This window comes from Poecilia reticulata, linkage group LG4 (assembly GCF_000633615.1).
Source record: "Poecilia reticulata strain Guanapo linkage group LG4, Guppy_female_1.0+MT, whole genome shotgun sequence".
In the NCBI taxonomy this organism is placed as follows: Eukaryota; Metazoa; Chordata; class Actinopteri; order Cyprinodontiformes; family Poeciliidae; genus Poecilia; species Poecilia reticulata.
In genome coordinates, this window is record NC_024334.1 from 25,850,842 (window position 1) to 25,864,591 (window position 13,750).

At 38.0% G+C, this 13,750-nt stretch overlaps 1 protein-coding gene across 3 annotated transcripts in view; it reads right to left on the minus strand.

The window, feature by feature from the left end:
- The window catches only part of LOC103463549 (guanine nucleotide-binding protein G(q) subunit alpha-like), a 29,526-nt gene extending 22,169 nt beyond the window's left edge, over positions 1 to 7,357 (minus strand). The window contains exons 1-2 of one of the 3 annotated variants that reach the window (XM_008406945.2): positions 6,814 to 7,357; positions 6,168 to 6,441 (exon numbers count right to left, since the gene is read on the minus strand). In XM_008406945.2, the coding sequence (XP_008405167.1) occupies positions 6,168 to 6,303 (136 nt within the window). In that variant the 5' untranslated portion in view covers positions 6,304 to 6,441; positions 6,814 to 7,357. Of the gene's footprint in view, positions 1 to 6,167 lie in introns of all 3 variants that reach the window. The other 2 variants (XM_008406946.2, XM_008406944.2) reach the window with 2 other exon arrangements.
- Positions 7,358 to 13,750: the final 6,393 nt, after the last annotated feature.

Here is a 13,750-nt window from a genome sequence, read left to right on the forward strand (position 1 = left end):
CTCCCTTCTACTTCTACAGGGCTGTCCCCCTTTTACACGGTTTACGGTTACCAACCTCCTGTGTTGTCTCTTCAAGAAAAGCCCACTAGWGTCCCATCTGCCCATGCCTCAGCCTTGAAGTGCCAGCAGGTATGGCGTCAGGCCCGCAGGGCTCTCCTGAAAACCTCCGCTTTATGTTGCAGATTTGCCAATCGTCGCAGAACCCCGGCACCCACCTACCTCACAGGACAAAGAGTCTGGCTATCCACCAAGGACCTCCCCTTGCGGATTGAAAACCGCAAGCTAGCCCCTCGTTTCATAGGACCCTTCCCGATTTCCAAAGTGATCAACCCAGTGGCTGTTCGGCTCCGCCTCCCCAGGACTCTCAGGGTTTGTCCCACCTTTCATGTGTCCCGTGTCAAACCTGTCTTCACTTCACAGTTGGCCTTCCTCCTGGTTCTGATTGGTTGGTTTCTGAACAGGCAGAGTGAATTTCTTCAGACAGCAATAGTAGCTCAGAGAGGTACTGAAGTAGCTTGGATCTTTCTGAGAATATAAAAGAGACAGGGACAATAGGCCTAATAAAAAAGGATTTGGATTCACTTGATAAAAAAAAAAGAAAGTAGTTTGTTCAAGTTAGTCTGAACACACATTGATGAGCAGGGTAGGGACACACATTTACCAGACAAGGGGATATTTTTAAACTTGGTCCGACAGAAGATCAACATTTTATTTTAATGTAAAGAAGCAAAAATCTAAACCAAAGTCACAACTTAATTAAATCTGTGCACATTTCAGTCACTGGTTTCTTTCATAGAGTACAGAGCAGAAGGCTGCCTTTCTGACTGCTCCACTCTTCACCACACCAAAGGGGAACAACGGCATGTTGCTGGAATAACAGCTGGAATAATTGCCTTCCCTTAAAACTTCAAACAAAAATACCAGTGTTTCTTACAGGTAAGAGATGAGCGTCTCACTCTGCTGCATCAAACCAGAACTAGAGAGCTCTAACCACAACGCCACATAAAGAGCTTCCAGTTTAACTCGGAACAAAGCAACAAACGCAATAGAGCAGTGTCAGAGTTCCAAACGTCTTGCTGAAACACCACATACTAGTACATTTCAAAATGTATTGCATAAACGTGCAATAATTGATTTCTTGTCAGTCATTTTAAAAAGTGAAAGTCGTCATGTAGGGCAGTGTTTCCCAAACCTGGTCCTCTAGGAACATCGTCCTGCATGTTTTAGATGTTTACCTGCTTAAATGTGCCTGATTCATCTGATTGCTGCTCAGCAAACACCTATTAAATGAAATCACCTGAGCTGAAGCAAAGAAACACCTGTCGTGTCAAACTCAAGGCCCCTGGGCCAAATCCGGCCCAAAATAGCTTTTTACTATAATTTACTGCCAAATTAAATCAGTCGTTCTAGTTTCTTGAGAATTATTGTTGAAATTCATATGAAAAACAAATCCCCACACTTTATTGTGCTAATAATTGGAAGCTTACTGCAGATTTTTCTCAAAAATTGTCAAAAACGTTCTTACTTGCAAGTATTAAAAAGTTGCATTAACCGTCATAAATAAGCGAGAATATTTCCAAATTACTACCACAAACACTTTGACTTTTATTGCAAAAATCACAAAAAGTACCACGAAATCCTGGAGGGTCTGGAAATATTTCAATAATATTTCATTTTAAGAATGTATTGACATTTTAAGTTTGGTGAACAGGTTTTATCAATACATTCTGACACAACCATAGCCTTTTTTCGGTCTCAGTTGTACTTACTGACATGACTGGCAAGAAATATTAAATATAAAAATTTTTCTAGATGTACAAGTATTTGATTAAAGCGTCGATGCTAATTTTAATGCTGCCACCAGAAGCAGTGAAACAACCAAAACAGAGTCAAACTAAATGCAAGACAGTGGTTATTGGCGGTCCAATACGCAAAGCCAGTAATAATTAAGCTACATAGAGCATGTAGGTCTACTCAAAGGATAAAAGACGACCATAATAGCTTCCAAATGAAGTGAGACAACCACAGCTCACCAACACTATGAGAAACAGGAAATTTAAAAAAAAGCCTCCTACAATTTAGATTTTTATGGTGACTGAAAGTATAAAGTACTGCGACTTTCAAATGATTTTCTCAAGAACTCACCATTCCAGTACATTATTAGAAACAGGAAAAACTAGTCAACTGAAATGCGAGCTCCACTGGGAAACACTTTTCAATTGAAGGTTTGAAGATGTAGTTTAAACAAAACTAGGAAATGTTTTATGTTGCTAATCAAAAGCATACTGGCTAAAACAAAGCTGGAATTAAATAAATATCTATTTTTCTTCAGAATAAATGATTGTGACAATGTGATTTATTCGTGAAAGATGTACATCATCTCAAAATGTTAAACTCTTCCAAACGTATTCAAGTAAAAATTAAACAAATTCATTAATATGGGTATTCCCCCCTCCCCCCCCACATTTAAAGTGCATTATTGCTATAACGATTTTATGTAACTTTGTACTTTATGGTGTATTACATTCTGTATCATTGGTAATCTACATTAACACAGAAATACAGCTTTGTAATATCCAATACAGGTCAGATAATTACTGCAGCTTGATGGCATATTGACTCTTTACCAAAATCTAGTGATCTCATTAGCACTCCCCGCATTCCCTACGGCAAATTGAAACATATTAAGTTCATTTACGCGTTTGTTGTCAGTAGACCAGTGCTTTCAAGAAAATGTTTTGTTCATTTCTATATTTTCAAGTCCCACAATCTCTAAAAAAAAATAAAAAAAAAAAAATTGGGTTTTTAAAAGTCAGAAATACATTTAAGTTGACAAAAATTAGGCAAGCAACAAGCGCAGCTTTCCCAACATAACCAACATCTGACTTCTAGCAAACGCTGCTGCTACTTGTAGTTAGACAAAGTGACACATTTAAGTACCGTATTTTTCGCACTATAAGGCGCACCAGATTATAAGGCGCATAGAATAGACGACGCAGGATAGGCTGGAGTTACGTTAAGCATCCACTAGATGGAGCTGCACTAAAGTGTTTAAAGTTTAAAAAAAACGATGTGCACATTGCGCAAAACTGAAACAGGAGAAGCGGGACATAAAACGGAGCGACGAACTAAATGTGAATTATGGCATAAAAACAGAGAATCCGACGCTGAACAGTGAAAAATCAACACATATATATCCTTTATTCTTACTAGTTTGTAATAAACTATGTTTCATTTCAGTTTAAACCACTCAAGTTTTGTTTTGAACCAGCGCTGTACTCTGTTAGCTTATGGCTAATCAACTTTGTATGTCGCCCATTTAATCAACTGATAATTACCCATAGGGGCTGATTATTTCTGAGTCTAAGACAGAACCCTGCAAGAACTTGTAGTCCACTTATCTAAAAGCAGATGAAATTCTGGATGTGGCGTTACAATTTCTTGAGAAATAAGACTACAAGTACATCACCAAACAGTAAATGGAAGCCTATGGAGCATCTAGAACAACAATAAAAAAGAAAATCTAGAGGCAATTCAAGTGAAAACATGGACTGTCTGCCAACTTTATAAAGGTGACTCATTCACATTTTTGAAATAACAGTCTTGCAATTGGAAGGCTGTCGGTTCAATTCAGGCCTCCCCCACATGTTGATCCACCCCTGGGCAGCAAGTTTACCATCAGTTTAGTATCAAGCCACAAATTTCTCAGCACTGAGTGTGTGTGAATGTGGCTGTGAGGTAAAAGTGCCTTGAGTATCCAGTATGACAAGAAAAGAGCTACACAAATGTAGTCAGAAGAAAGGCTGGATGGGTGCACAATTTTGGGTCTGTCACAATAAATGCTGATGGATGATAAATTGTCCCAGACGTTATTGCAAGGTTTCCACCAGAAAACTTGCTAAGCCCAGTGGTTGGGTGTTATTGAAAGCTTAATACCTGAACACCAACTACAAAATCTTTTTTTTTTAAATGCAAACATTTTAAAAAGACTTATACAAGTAATGTTCAGCCTGGTGGGGCACAATTAAAGTCTGGTGGCCCGCCAGGCTTATAATACACTGGGGGAAACAGTGTATTGTGATAAACGAAAATATTGTTTTGAGACCACTTTCAAGTAATGTCATGGTAATGACATAATAATGCAAGAACACATTCTCAAAGAAATAAGCTTTAAATACTGATGAACATTTAACCCTAGAACTGGAAGACAATTTAAATATTGCGACAGGCCTACACAAACGACTAAGACGTTAAAACAGGCTTGTCCACATACTTGTCAGCAAATATCAAGATTCAGCATATTATTTTGGAAACACTGATGGTTCTTAATTCATTTAGTAACTGGGTAAACGGTTCAACTTAGTGACACTACAGCACAAATAAATACAAGGACATCAAACAAGGAAACATTTATCTTTACAAGTTGCAACGCTTGCTTATGTTGACTGTTGACTCATATGAAAGTGAACATCCTTACAAGCAGGAAGTGTGTATTCAGTCACCTATGACAACAAACCAGAGTTGGGTATCCTTTAACACGATCCTGAGTCTTTGCCAGTTTTGCAGAGAAGCAGACCTGAATCCTGGGCCAAACCTGGGCCAAGCAACTTTTATCAACGTAATTGCATCAGCGCACAAAGGTTTTATTACTCCAGTTTCATTTACAAATCAGCCAACTCCTAGGGCAGCAGTCATTTCCCAAAGTAGACCACCTGAATGAATGCTGTGCCAAGGCCAGACACCCAGAGAGAGCTGCCTCCTTTCTAGCAGACTTAATTAAAAGCCAACTCTTGCTCTCTGTTTTACACAAATAATAAAACTATGGTAATGCTAAAGTAGGCTAATAAAACAAACTCATCGAATGGAGTACGTTGTTAATTTTACTTTTCATTTGTCAAAATTATAGGGTCTAAATGTTTTGTGTACACTTTACAAAAGAGGCAAATTAGAGTTACCGTACTATATTATTGTGCTGCTGTTTACAGGTTCATCACAATTGTAAGAATTTGTTTAAAAGGAAAAGGAAACCAAAACCTGATGCGTTTTATTACAGCTCATGAAGACACTCTCAGGTAAGACTAAGTAGTTAGTGGGAAAAACAAACTATAAATAAAAGATTTGTTTCTTTTGTCATTACTTATACACAGAGCTCTCAACAATTATTGGTAATTGGTAATAATTTTAAGACACTTGAAATTAGTTTTGTGATTTCATGAAGCAACTCAGATCTCCAAAAGGCATTTGTAGAGTCGTTTAACTCCCTTACCATCCTCACAATGGGACAACCAGATGAACACGGGTCAATTCTTGTTTTTCACAGTTCCAGATTATTAAATATTATTCTGACTTTAAATACAGAAAAATTAAGCAAGTTATACTTGCCTTGCAGCCATATCTGACTTAGACGGCATGTTCATTCATCTTTCATCCATCTCTTAAGAGAGGCTAAAATTTTGTCAGTTATATCTTTAGGAAACAGAAAGTCCTGAATAATAAATGTAGACCTGGAAAAATCTGGAAAACCTTGGAATTGTTTGTTTTTTTCTTTTTAAACCAATTCTGTTTTAAAGAATACCAAGAATCATCAGTCTACTTAATTATAAATATCCTAGAAACTTCAGTCAACAAAACACTTAAAAAGCCGTTAATTTTTTATATATTTTATAGAAATCGATATGTTAGCAACACATGTTGCTCTGGTGATTCAATCTTACTGTTAATGTTCTTTTTTTTTCGCTACAAAGCTGCAGTGAAACCAAAAAATTTGGATTTGTCTATCTTTCAGTGTAAGGTTTTGTCTATTTTCAGACTTTTTACGGGTCTTTGTGAGGAGAGTCATCACTGAGTCTGATCCGGTGTATCCGAGGCTACAGCTCTGAGCTTAGTTCTTGTTTCCACTCTCATTGTCCTGCAGGAACCACTCTCTGAACCGCGTGTGATTTTAGATTTTTGCATATCACATCCCAAACAAATCCTGTGGTGGCCTGAGTAATGTGGCTTGAGCAATTGTGGTTTCAGTGTTTTGCATGTGCGACCTGCACCGTACAATTACGTCCAACAGTTTTGGCTTTGAGTGCACCGGGGTCAAATTGAGCAATCTTTACAACAATATAAAAAATAAAAAAAAACGAACATAAAAACAATCACTTGTGATCATGCAGGCCTACCTAAGAGCAGCAGCTTCAGCTCCCTTCGTGCGTCTCTCTTATCTCGCCGGAGTTGCTTCTCGATCTCTGCGTTGATTCGCTTGGACTCCTTCGCCTCCTCGCTCAGGCAGCAAGCCATCATGGGCTCCAAAGTCATCACCGCATGAGCTGGGGGGGAAAAGTCCGTCTGACAAGGAGCGCCGGGCTACACCACCGCCGAGAGTATCAGAGTGCAGGAGTCCACTTTCAAGTTGGTGACAGTCTTGCTGCTTTGTGCAGAATCTGGCCTCCTTTGCTGATGTAAAAAAAAAAATAAAAAAAAAAATGCCGTCAAAGGTTCAATATTTGACAGCTTTGGCTCCGTAAAAAAAAAAAAGAAGAAAAAAACTACGAAGACAATGAGAGGTTTACAGAAAATCTGCAGTGCAACATGTCCACATTAGATGGCTCCAGACGTGCAATTAATACATTTTAATTTGATGCACTCCTCAAATTGAGCTGGTTTTAGTTTGGATGCGTTAACTTAGAAGCTAGGTTGGGAAAACTAGCTAGATGCTGGCGTGCTAAACGACTAAATAAATTCGCAAATGTTAATTGTTTTATAGACACTTTTAGCAATTTTCCTTGATGAAAAACATGAATATATATTAAAAAAAAAACTACCAACTTCAGGCCCGGAGACGGTGGAACACAACAGGCTGCCACGGCCACATCTGTACAATCCCTTCTCCTGGTCGCCTGGCCGAGTGCGAGCCTAGCCGCCCAGAAAAACCTACCCTGGAAGAAACGCCCAAACTGTGACAATTAATCGCCGTCAAACTGTCCATCCAGACAGCTTGGCTCACTGTCTCATGGTCCTCGGAGAACAACAAGCCCGGGAATAATCCAAATGAGAGTATGAGCGCAGAGCTGTTGCTGCTATCTCTTCCACACTGGAACCCAGTGAGGCTAACTGTTAGCTGGGTAGGCTAGCCAAGGAAGCCATCCCTAAAAACCACACAGCCTAGAATGGCAGACAGCCGTCATGGCCTTAACCTTAAGCTCTCTTCGGGGATCTCGGTGACGGAATAGTCTCAAGATGTGAAAATAGATTACTGACAATTATTGTCCGTGCATTTTGTCGCTCCTTTTAATTTTTCCTGGTGATTCTGGTCGCTCCTCGTCACCCACTCCACAGCCCCGGTGTGGCGCTACTGCTGCTGCTGACGTCACTTGGGATGTAGTTAGCTGACAAACGATTCAACCAATAAAAACAGAGGATGTGAGAGTCCACAGTTGGGACCCTCCCTAATGGAGAATTTCCCAAGTTTGCTTGAGAGGAAGTAGTGCTTTTATTCTGGAGGCGTGACAGGGAAAGAGATTTGACAGGCAACGCCCATCTTCTGTCAAACAGCAGCAGGTCGATCCACAGGGATGTTTGCTTCTCACACGTTTCCTTCAGTGGAGTAAGACAAGAGGTCAACAATATGAACAGCAGTCTTTATTTAACCACAGGACCACTTAGGGTGGCTTTACTTAGCACTTAAATTATTAAAAACACCGATGATCAGTGTGGAGTACCCAAGGTTCAATCCTAGAGCCTCTCATATTCCATATATGTGTGCTCCCACTTGCTCAGGTGATTACAGGAAATTATATTAGCCAACATAACTACGCAGATGATACGCAGCTCTACATTACAATGTCACCAGGTGACTTCTAACCCAAAGCACTGAACAGATGCTTAGAACAGATATATTTGTGGATGTGCCGTAACTTTCTCCAGCTGAACAAAAACACAACTGAAGTTATTATCTTTGAACTTAGTCAGCACACAGCTTTGGTTATTATGGCTAGAAACTAGAGATCAGGCTTGAAATCTGGGTTTAGAAATGGACTCCGACCTGAACAGTTAGAGCCACATAAAGATGGTTACAAAGTCAGCCTTCTATCACCTGAAGAACATTAACAGGATTAAAGAACTAATGTCTCAGCAAGATCTAGAGAAACTCAGCCACTTGTTTATCTTTATCTTTACAGTTATTTTTATTTTGTACATCTTTATCTGCAGCTGTCAATCAGACTGCAGATGATCCAGAACGCTGCTACCTGTGTTCTGACTAAAATCAGGAAGATATATCACCCCAGTTCTAAAGTCCTTGCACTCTCTCTCTCTCCTTGTAACTCAGAGAATAGATTTTAAAATACTGTTGTTGGTTTATAAATCAATGAACGCAAAAAAAAAAGAAGAATCTTCCAGCTGCACAGCATAACCAAATGAATACAAAGTTTTGAATAGCTATCCATCTCATTCCTGGCAGTCCCGATGTGGAATCGGTTGTGTTTTCTGCATCGAGTCTCCAGAGGGCGTTGTTAAGCCGCTGAACTGAAACACAGCTGGTCACATTTTAAAAGCTGTTATCAGAAAATGTGACCAAAATAGAAGATAAAGTATTTGTTCTTGACAATTTAACTACCACTGACTTAAGAGGTGGGTGTAAATGCAGAATGTTGCATATTCAAATAACTGTTTTCTAAAAAAAAAAAAAGGAAAAACTGGGTCACATTTTTAAACTGTTACTGGTTATCATTTTGCTTGTCAGTATCTGGATTCATCTTGTGATGTTCCAGGTCAATAATTTTTTTTTATACTCCCAAATTTCCCAAATTACTGCCTGAACATTTAGCTATCAAAATATGCAACCATTTTGATTTCACTCCCTCTGGAGTCACAGAATCTGACATTCAAAGAATCTGGTGTAGCAGCACAAGTACAAGTTGCAGTAAAGCGGTGTCATTTGGTAACTCATTTAAACCCTACATTTTCATTTCACGGTCTCTAAGCCAACTACTTTGAGTTGGCTTAGCATGGATACTTTTAAGAAAAACACTAAAGTTAGCACTTTTGTAACAACATGTAAAAACCTTAAAGAAAGACTTTAGCAAGGCACTTTAAAGCCAATAATCCAACAGGATCACTAAAAACTTTCAGTTGTGGATATTACAAGAAATTTAACAAGGAAAATATCAAATACTCAATTTCATCATCGTGACTGTTCATCCCTCAGATTTCTTGCTTCACTTCAGCCTCTAATCTGCAAGATTTTACTAATCATATATTGCAGTATAGAGTTTTGAAAGGTAAAACAAATCGGAACCACAGAAGGCTGTGTTCTCTATCCCTGCATTTGTTACAGTCTGGTATGTGTTTGACATAGGAATGAACAAGTTTAATTTAACTGCTCACAATGTACTGCAATCTTGAAGGTGACATTTTTTTATGGTGCTACTGGCAATGCTTTTGCTCCGTTTTTTGAAAAGGTTTGTGTTATCTTTGTTACACACATAGTGTAATTTGATATACATCTGGCAGCAAAACCTGAAAAACAAAAAAGTGAACATAGCACTGATTAAAATGCAGCTAAAAACATTTGTTTAATTCATGTAGTTCCAATTTTATTTGATTTGTCATATAATTATTTATTAACCACCTTTTTCATTCAATTATCTAAGCCACTGTTGACCCTTCATACAGATGAGATCAAAAACAGAATATGAGTGAAGCTTTTCTTCTTCAGTCCAAATGCTAAATTGCTGGAGAGCAAAGCGACATCTTGTGGACATTCGATGTAACCACGTTTTAAGAGCATATGACTGTTTCACATTTTTTTGTTACTTTGCTTTACAAAAAAAAAAAACAATATATTTTTGGGAATTTAAGTTTTTATCTTAAAATCACAATGACTCCCAAAGCCCTGCCCCCTCCTTCCCATAGGTCTTTAAATGGTATGTACTAATCAAAATTTAAATTTAAAATAAAGGTCTGGTTYWTTTYWTTYYRSARAAATAMATSAYGATTAGTCTCTCATTGTTTTCAGGTTGTATTTCCCACGGCTCAAATGGCACCGAGCCAGACAAATTGAGACATGACAGATGTTCAAAAGGACCTGGTATGTTTGGTATGATTGGGAAGATCTTCAGGTATGAATCATAACACTGTAGCCCTGAATGCCTATGTGTTGCTTGAACTACAGCTTGTGCCAAAAGCTCTACGTAATGAAATAGTAGACAAACTCATTCATTCATTGAGGAGCTACAATGAACAGGAAGTTCACTTAAGTTTTAAATAACATCATATATTAAATCATGCATCTACTTCCATGACTCTGCACGTTTGCTATTGTTTTGTTTTTATGTTCTATTTAAATGTTAGTATATGTTGTACAGGAGGGCCTGAGCAAATGATACATTTATATACATTTTTCCCGCACATTCAGTACTCCCATAAGGAAGCGTGAAATCACAAGTGTTCTTCACTTCTGCAAAAATGAGAATTTCCTCAAATTTAGACTCTCTAAACTAACCTCATAAGAAACCAGAAACAGCACTGAATTACTGATGATTTGTAATGTTTAGGTGAAAACATATGAAACAGCCAAACTCGTACTTTGACAGCTGAAAAATTGATTGAATGTACTTTTAGAAATTATGTTGACACAAAAAAATGCCTGCACCGCTCTATCTTGGGTTTGCCGGGTTTGTCACGCCGTCTGAGAGCTGACGCTGGTGGAGTAATCGCTGATCATCTTCCGATTTGCACCTTGTACGGTGACAGAGACAGTTTGTCTCCTGCTGCATATTCATGACATGAATGAGGAGAGGAATTTGTGTCACATCACTAGCAGGTTGGGAAACTTCACAGAAGGCCGACAGCAATGCCAAACCTTAGTTTTACTGCTGCAAGAAGAAAGAGACGGGTACTTTTCAGGTACACATACATCGTCCAGGATTTCCCTGTACTCGTGTCACCTTTCTTCTGACCTTTTGTTTTTTTTCCTTATAAATTGTTTCCTTGTATTTAATTCTTTTGCTAACACATATTTAGAAAGATTTTGGATGTATTCTGGATAGAAACTGATTAAAAATATATATGTTTTGTGACAAATTACATTCAAATAAACGTCAGTGTTTTTTTTTCTTTATAAAAAAGCACCCCTGAAACAATTCACAATCATTCACAAAAAAATAAAATAAAACTGAATATAAATGTCAACACTGTTGCCTGCAAACACAAACTATGTAATTTGCTTCTGTTGTGTCTGAGACTAATATTTAACGCATTTATGTATTCCAAAAAAATTTTTAACGACACTCCATTTGTCACAAATTGAATACAATATGAAGTCGGCCTACCCTTAGTTTCAGCTCTGGATCACTGTCCTTGTCTGTGTGCAAGTTTGTTTATAGGTTAGAGAGCTGCACGGTATAATTAATTGCTGTCATCCTTGCCATTCTTTCAGAGTCTCTTAAATGACTTCTTGGATGCAATGTTTGGGGTCTTATGTTACAGATGCCAAACTCTCCTTACCAGTGACATATTTGGCCTTTTGGATAGACATTCCTTGTATTTTCTGCCCAAATCTTAGAGTCCAAGGTGCTAAAGCTCAAGAATGGGAACATTAAAGAGGCTGGAAAGGAAAGAAAGGAGCAAGGTAATTGCTATTTCCAATTTTTAAAAAATTATAAAAATTGTTTCATAATGTTGTTTTTAGTAGTTAAATGTATTTGCTACAGATGCCATAAAAAGTGCTTAAACATAATTAAAAACATCATAAAGGTCTTTAATGTTGGATACCTGTTCACCTGACTTTGAAGAAATGCTCAATAAATAATCAAGGTGAAAATTTTCTTCCCAGAATCCAAACATAAATGCTACACTTTGGTGTAAGAACCGGATCCAGACAGTTGCTCTCGGTTGTGGAAGCCTGTTTCACAAAGCTTCCCGTTCGCTGATCTTCAACTAGTCTGAAGGCTGCTCAAAGTTTTGGAGTCACTGCTGACTCTACACGCTGTTGTTAGACTTGACGCCTCCACTTTAGCTCTCCAAACAGCTCCCTCTCCCACCAACATCACCCGCTTTTTTTTTTTTTTTTTTTTTTTTTTAGAAATTTCAGAAACTGCCTTACTGTGTCACTCCATTTCCCTGAGCTCCTCAGAGGGACCCATTCTTACACAGACTCTTGGGAAAAGCAGTCTGCTGGCCTACAGGTGCTTAACTGTATACACCTGTTGTCACTGGAACACCTACGTTTGAAGAGTTTGAGCAATGAACCAATATTTCTTTTAAAAATAGCATGCATTAATTGTTATTTTTCTACTCTGTTTCAACACAAATGTGAGCAACCCGAGACACAAAACAACACATCACTCCTGTGAACCTTTGTTAAAATGAAGCCTCGTTTTAAATCTTTACATTGGTGAATGCTAACAGCACCCATTCATACTCCTTTCTCTGGGTTTCTTGCCTCACCCTTTTAGAACGGAGGGCTCAGATGATCTCAATATCTGAAACCATGAAAGCCTGAATAACCGGTTCTGCACACTCCAACAAAGGATTGACATCTAAATAACATCCAAGGAGACAATGTGTCTAAATATCTGTTGTACACTTAAAAAAATAGAATTAAAAAACAAAGAAATGTAACTGTATAAATAAAAAATAGAAAATCTTAGCTTTGAAATTCTGCTGCATAGTGTCTCATAAGTCTTTACTATGGTGATATTTTTTGCCCAGTGTGATGTATTGCAACATTTAGCATGTCGTAGGTGCCTAATATGGTTTTTAATACAGCAGATATGTCCTTTAGTTTGCATAATTAAGAATAAACTTCTAACGAACGTATCAACTCCTCAAATTCACAGGAAAACAATCAAATATCGACACACAGCAGTGCAAATCTGCTGTCCAGTTATGTTAGAAATAAAAGTAAAACAAAATGTTTGCGGTCCGTGGTTTCTCTCGGACCGGGCTGAAACGTGAAGCAGTGAGCTCCTGCAGCGGCCGAAACTTTATCCGCAGTCTCTGCACCCTCAGTCATAACACCGCAAAGCCAAAGGAATTCACAAAGAGTCTACTTCTGGGCTGGTACTTTCAAAATAAAGTTTTACTATTAATTAGTTTGTTTTGTTTCAACCACCTGGAAGCTTTCACAGCTGTCACAGTTCAGAGTCCCCTATTTACTTTGGAACAATAAACCCAGGGTGTGACCGTTATCAAGACAAGAACCACGTACAAAACTATTCTGCCTCATCTTTAATCACCGCATACTCTTCAATTTGTTGAACTTTCAGTGACAGTGTAAAACAATTTTAAAAATTAGATATTCTAAATTAAACAAAACAGCTGGAAAAGAAAATAAATGTTACATATCAGACATGTCATTATTTCAACCACTCTGTTCCTGGTAGATTATGTGGATCGACTATTTATGAACTCTTCAGCTCAGCATTTGAAAAGCTCGGATGCTGTATATCATTGTGACCTGTTTTTTTATGACTGACTGTCATAAAAAAAAACAGTCAGCCATTATTGCTCCACTTTCTATGCTACAGTAAATTGTCCTTTTTTTTCTGACTGCAGACTTTCCCACTCGCTGGTTTTTATTTTATAAATGAATCCCTGGACATCTATATATTTATGATCACTTTTGCCTAGAAGTTTCAGCCATTTACAGCCTACACTCTCAGGACATCATAGGTCAGAAATGATCTTGATAAAAAGGCTTTTAAACTTTTCCACCTTTGCCACCTGGAATAATTTGGAGAGGAACTTAAAGTTATCATGT